Genomic DNA, 5717 nt, shown 5'->3' with positions numbered 1-5717 from the left:
CCATCCCATCCCCATCCCATCCCCATCCCATCCCCATCCCATCCCCACCCCTCAGCCCAGGGGGGGCAGCCCCTCACCCTTTGCTGCGTCCCCCCCAGTCCCTGTCCATCAAGACCTCGTCGCTGGCCGAGGCGGAGAACATGGCAGACCTCATCGACGGCTACTGCCGGCTGCAGGGGGGCCTGGAGACCTCCCTCATCGTCTTCCCCAGGAGAGGTGGGTGCCCTGGGGGACACATTTCCAGGTGGCCGGCCACCTCCCCAAAACCATCCCCAAATATCGCGGGGAGCTGGGGGGTGCCCGCCCTTCTCCTCCTGGAGGGGCGAGGGGACGGTGGGGGGGTCCCACCACCCGCCGGGGGGACGTGGCCGGGAGGTGACCGCTGCTGTCCTCCTGCAGAGAGGGAGAAGAGGAGCAGCCTGCCACGGATCCCCAGCCCGTGAGTAGCTCGTGGCCCCGCGGGGGGGTTCGGGACCCCTGCCCTTACCCCAGCCTCGCTGGCTGACCCCCGTCCTCCCACCCTGCAGGCACCTGGAGGAGCGGCACTCGGTGCTGGCCGACAGCGTGAGCGTGGGTGAGTCTGGGGGCTCTCCTTCCTCTCCCCCCATCCTGGGGGCACCCAGTAGGTGTTGGAAGGGTTGGGGGGGTTGTGATTTGGTGTGGCCGTGAGCAGGGATGTGGCTGAGCGCCCTGGAAGGAGGGCGCGTGGGCATCCTGCCGTGCCCCCGGGGCAGCTCCAGGCCGGGTGGCACCGAGGGCCGGATCCTGCCCGGGGCGCCGCCTACACCCCCCTACCCTCCTTCTTGCCCTAGACTCCGATATTTACGCTGAAATCCCCGACGAGTCCTCAAGACCCAGGTCTGGAGGTGGGTGTCACCCCCGGCTGCCTTCCCACCCGTCACCCCCGTTTCCCACCCCGTCCCCACCACCCCAAACCCATGAGCGAGGTTCTGCCCTCGCTGCCCACCTCACCTCCCGGGGAGGGGGCTGCGCTGTGGGGCAGGACCCCCCCTACCCCCCCCGGGTCTCAGCTTGGGGACATGCCCGGGGAGGTGGCACCCACGGGTGCGCCCTGGTCCCTTCAGTGCAGCACTACGGGATCTGCCGGGAGGACGTGACGCTGGGCAGGATCCTGGGGGAAGGCTTCTTCGGAGAGGTGTACGAGGGCACCTACACCAACGCGGTGGGTGCGCCGTGCTCCCCCATCCCCGCTCGCCTCCTTTACACCCCCGGCAGGAGCTGGGGTGGGAGCTGCCCCTGCCTCTCCTTGCAGAAGGGGGAGCGGGTCAACGTGGCCGTGAAGACCTGCAAGAAGGACTGCAGCCCCGAGAACAAGGACAAGTTCCTGAGCGAGGCGGGTACGCCGGGGGGGGGGGGGTCCCGCTGCTCTTTGGGGGTCCTCTGCGGCCGCCTCTGCTCCTTGGGGCATGGGGGGCAGCCCGTGGGGTGGCTGCACCACTGGGGTGGGACACGGGGCACAATCTGTCCCCCCCCGCCCCCCGGCCTGGGGACACATTGCCATTGAAACGTGGAGCAGAGCAGCTGGAGGAGGGGGACCCATGTGCCCCCCCTGTTGCCCCAAATACCCACTTTATGCGAGGGGGGGGGGCAGGAAAAGCTGCTGAAAGCTTGCTGAGAGGAGGTGGGCACCATCTGTGCGTAACCCCCTTGGAGCCCCAGCCGTGGTGCAGGCGCCGGGATCTCCCTGGCGATCCCTCCTGCCCCTGCACCCCTGGGTGCCGTCTGGGGTCCCGGAGGGCTCCCCCCCAAGTTCGGGGTGGCTGAGGAGGTCTCCCCGCAGTGCTGATGAAGAAGCTGGACCACCCGCACATCGTGAAGCTGATCGGCATCGCGGAGGAGGAGCCCACCTGGATCATCATGGAGCTCTACCCCTACGGGGAGGTGCGGGGGGGGGGGGGCTGACGCTGCGGGGACCCCAACCCGCCTCGGTGCCACCCTGACCCCCCCCTCGTCCCCCTGTCCCCTTGCAGCTGGGGCAGTACCTGGAGCAGAACAAGCACTGCCTCGCCATGCCCACGCTCATCCTGTACGCGCTGCAGATCAGCAAGGCCCTGGCGTACCTGGAGGCCATCAACTGCGTGCACAGGTAGGGTGGGGAGCAGGGGGGTGGGGGGAGGCCGATGGGGGGGAGTGGGACCCCGCGAAGGCAGAGGCCGGGTTGGTGGGGTCCAGCCCTTCTCCACAACCAAGGGTCTCTCCTGGCAGGGACATCGCCGTGAGGAACATCCTGGTGGCCTCCCCGGAGTGCGTGAAGCTGGGCGACTTCGGGCTCTCCAGGTACATCGAGGACGAGGAGTACTATAAAGGTAAGGGGAGCTCGGGGGCCCCGGGGGGGCTGGCTCCGGCCCCTCTGCAGCCACGAGCACGGCCTCCGTCCGCCTCTCCCCGCAGCCTCCGTCACCCGTCTCCCCATCAAGTGGATGTCCCCCGAGTCCATCAACTTCCGACGCTTCACGACAGCCAGCGACGTCTGGATGTTCGGTGCGTGGTGGGACGGGGACGGAGCGGGTCCTGGGCACATCCCAGGGGGGCAGGGGGACAAATCCTGCCCTGGCACAGGGGGTGTCGCTCAGCCTCGGGCAAAGGCTCCCTAGGAAAGGGCTCCCTGGAGTCCAAGCATACCCAGGGGCCTCGTGAATTCAGGGTGCTCACGGGCCTGGGTTAAACTCGGCAAGCATCCATCTCCCCACCTTCCCGCCCATCCCCATGGCCTCTGGTGCTTGTCTGCCCATCTGTCCATCCCTAAAGCAGGAGCCCGGCTCCTTGCGGCCCCCCAGCAGAGCTGGAAGCCCTGTGCCAGGGGACAAGAAGGCCAAGTACCCGGTGACCTGCCACAAAGCAAGGCAACGCCACCGGGTCCCCAAGACCCCAGGGCGAGGGGTTGGTCCCCGGGGTGCTCCAGCGTCTTCCCCTGTGCCCCGCAGCCGTGTGCATGTGGGAGATCCTGAGCTACGGCCGGCAGCCCTTCTTCTGGCTGGAGAACAAGGACGTGATCGCCGTGCTGGAGAGGGGCGACCGCCTGCCCAAGCCCGACCTCTGCCCGCCCGTCCTCTACACCCTCATGACGCGCTGCTGGGACTACGACCCCAGCGAGAGGCCCAAGTTCAAGGACCTGGTCTGCAGCTTGAGGTGAGCGGGGAGGCGGCCGGGGAGGTTTTGGGTCCCGTGCGTGCACCATGGGCCTTTCCCGGTCCTTTCCCTCAGCTCTCCCCATCCCTCCTTGATCTTCTCTTTTCCACCCCGATCCCACCCGTGCGTCCCATGTCCCTGCTGCAGGGGGCTGTGACAATCCCTTGGGCTGTCCCTCTCCCCCCGCAGCGACATTTACCTGATGGAGAAGGAGCTGGCCAAAGAGCAGGAGCGGAACAACCGCCACCGGCCTCCCAAAATCTTGGAGCCGCCGTCCTTCCAGGAGCCTCCCCCCAAGGTGCGGAGAGGGCAGAGCCCGGCGCGGGCAGGGTGCTCACCAGCCCCATGCCCTGACCCAAGGATGAGCTGCCAAAACGGGGTGTCCCCAGGCTTGCACCCACCCCGTTTTTCCCCCCCTGCAGCCCAGCAGACCCAGGTACAAACCTCCGCCCCAGAACAACCTCCTGGCTCCCAAGCTGCAGTTCCAGGTAAGGCTGCGCGGCCACAGCAGCCCCGCGGGGGCCCAACAGGGGCTTGGCACCAGGAAGCCGTGCCCGGAGCTCCAGCCCTTGGTAGCTGGAGGCTTTCGGGACTCAGAGCGCCAGCAGGACAGCTCAACGCTTCGGGCTCAGCCCTGTCTGTGTCTCGTCCCTGCCTCGGGGCTTGGAGAGTGGCTTTCCCCCCAGGGCAGGGCGGTTTGCGCGCTCCCCAGCAGCCGGTTTGCATGCACGGCCAGGGGGGAGAGGAGGCTGGCTGCACCCGTGTCACCTGCAGCTCGGTCTGGCTGCCCTGCAGGAGCACAAATCACCGCCTCCACCGTTTGCTCTGCTCCTTGGAGCACCCCCTTCAAGAGCAGCCTCAATTTCGGTTGCTTTTCTGGGGACCGGGCAGGGGGCTGGGCAGGAGCACGGGAGATCTCAAGCCCGTGCTCTGGACGCTGGAGCAAACCTCCTGGTGAGGAGGGTCCCGTTAGGGCCGTCGCTGCTCCCCTGTGGGGCGTGAAAGCCGCTTTCCCACGCTCTCCATCTGTCTGTCCATCCGTCCGTCTGTCCGTCCGTCCCCGCTAACCTCCCGTGGCTTTGTTCCGTGCCGCGCCGCCCCGCGCCCGCCCCGCCGCAGGTGCCCGAGGGTCTGTGTGCCAGCTCGCCCACGCTCACCAGCCCCATCGAGTACCAGTCTCCGGCCAGCTCCCTGCACACCCCGCCGCTCAACCGCCACAACGTCTTCAAGCGCCACAGCATGCGGGTAAGAGAGGGTCCCCTCCACCCCGAGGACGCCCCGGGGACCGCGCCGGAGCGAGAGGAGAGGGCGATGCTCCGCGCCGCACCTCGCTTTGTGCTGCTGCTTGCGCCGCTTCCAGCTCGTGCCGTGGGCTTGATTCTGTCTCTGTGCTGCTTGAGGCTGGAGGCATCGTGCCCGTGAAGGGCTCTGGGTGCTCACAGCCCCCTGCCATGCATGTTTGTGCACGCGTCCAGGCAGAGGCACGTCGGTGGAGGAGCAGTGGGCACGGCGTCTCCAGAAACAGGCAGGGGTGCGCTGGGGACGGGTGGGACCTCGGGGCTCTGGGTCAGCTCCTCATGCTCACCATCATCACCTGGTGTGCCGGCGGTGTTTGGCAGCTTGGGTGCTCTTCCCCGGTTCCTCGGCACTGCTGCACAGCCCCGAAATCAGAGGCAGGCGTTGTCCATCACGCCAGCATGGCCCCGGTGCTGCCAGCACCTGCACCATGGGCACAACGTGCCGTGCCGGGGCATCCCGTGCGTGCTGCCCAGGGCTCACACACAGGGCTGGGGAGTGCCAGGAGGTGGTGCAGGAGATGTGGGGCTAGCTGGTGGGTTCTTCTCCTTGCTGGAAGCCCAGGAGCTCCCTGGGGTCGGTCCGGAGCAGCCCCAGGCTCACGGCCGCTGGGGTCCGGTGCATGGCTTTGCATGCGCAGAGCGGGCTCCGGCTCCCGTGCTGAGACCAGGGGGGCTCCGGCTGCCGAGCCCTCCGTCACCGCTGGCTCCGTGCGCCAGGAGGAAGATTTCCTCCGTCCCAGCAGCAGGGAGGAGGCGCAGAAGCTGTGGGAGATGGAGCGGCTGAAGATGCGGCAGGTCCTGGACAAGCAGCAGAAGCAGATGGTGGAGGACTACCAGTGGCTGCGGCAGGAGGAGAAGTCCCTGGTGAGTGCCATCGGGATGGGGTCGGGATTTCAGACGGGTGCTCCCAGCTCTGGCACCCTTGTGAAGGGGGTGGCGTACCCACAGCTTGCTTTTTGTGGTTCAGTTGCGATGCAAAAGCCCTGCTGCGGGGCTCACGTTCCTCCAGAACGGCTCCGTCACCAGCCCGCCTGCGCCCCTTTGTCTTCTGCACTTGTAAAAACCTCCCGGAGCTGCTGCGGGACGTGGATATTGTGAAACCCGGGCGATTTTTAAGCCCCTGTGGTTGCGTCTTAATGAGCTTTTGTAACGCTTTTTAAACAAGGAGCCAAGGTAGCTAACGCATGACTAATGTGGCAGCTCTCGGGGAGGCAGAAAGAGACAGAAAATCTTTTATTAGCTCGGCTGACGCAGCCGCCGCAGCCAAGC

General features: G+C 67.0%; 1 protein-coding gene across 1 annotated transcript; it reads left to right on the top strand.

The window, feature by feature from the left end:
- Positions 1–56: 56 nt before the first annotated feature.
- LOC118157101 (protein-tyrosine kinase 2-beta-like) lies at positions 57–5504 on the top strand (the record flags this gene model as incomplete). The annotated part of the gene is made up of 15 exons (XM_035311339.1): positions 57–216; positions 400–439; positions 528–574; positions 813–866; positions 1086–1183; positions 1274–1358; positions 1802–1902; positions 1992–2107; positions 2227–2327; positions 2413–2502; positions 2946–3150; positions 3340–3448; positions 3573–3638; positions 4270–4395; positions 5166–5504. Coding segments are annotated over exons 1-15 (1653 nt in total), but the record flags the coding sequence as incomplete, so codon positions are not given.
- Positions 5505–5717: the final 213 nt, after the last annotated feature.

Source organism: Oxyura jamaicensis (assembly GCF_011077185.1).
Source record: "Oxyura jamaicensis isolate SHBP4307 breed ruddy duck chromosome 3 unlocalized genomic scaffold, BPBGC_Ojam_1.0 oxy3_random_OJ71404, whole genome shotgun sequence".
Lineage (NCBI taxonomy): Eukaryota > Metazoa > Chordata > Aves > Anseriformes > Anatidae > Oxyura > Oxyura jamaicensis.
The sequence above is the reverse complement of the archived record's forward strand: the minus strand, read 5'-3'. Positions and strand labels throughout refer to the sequence as shown.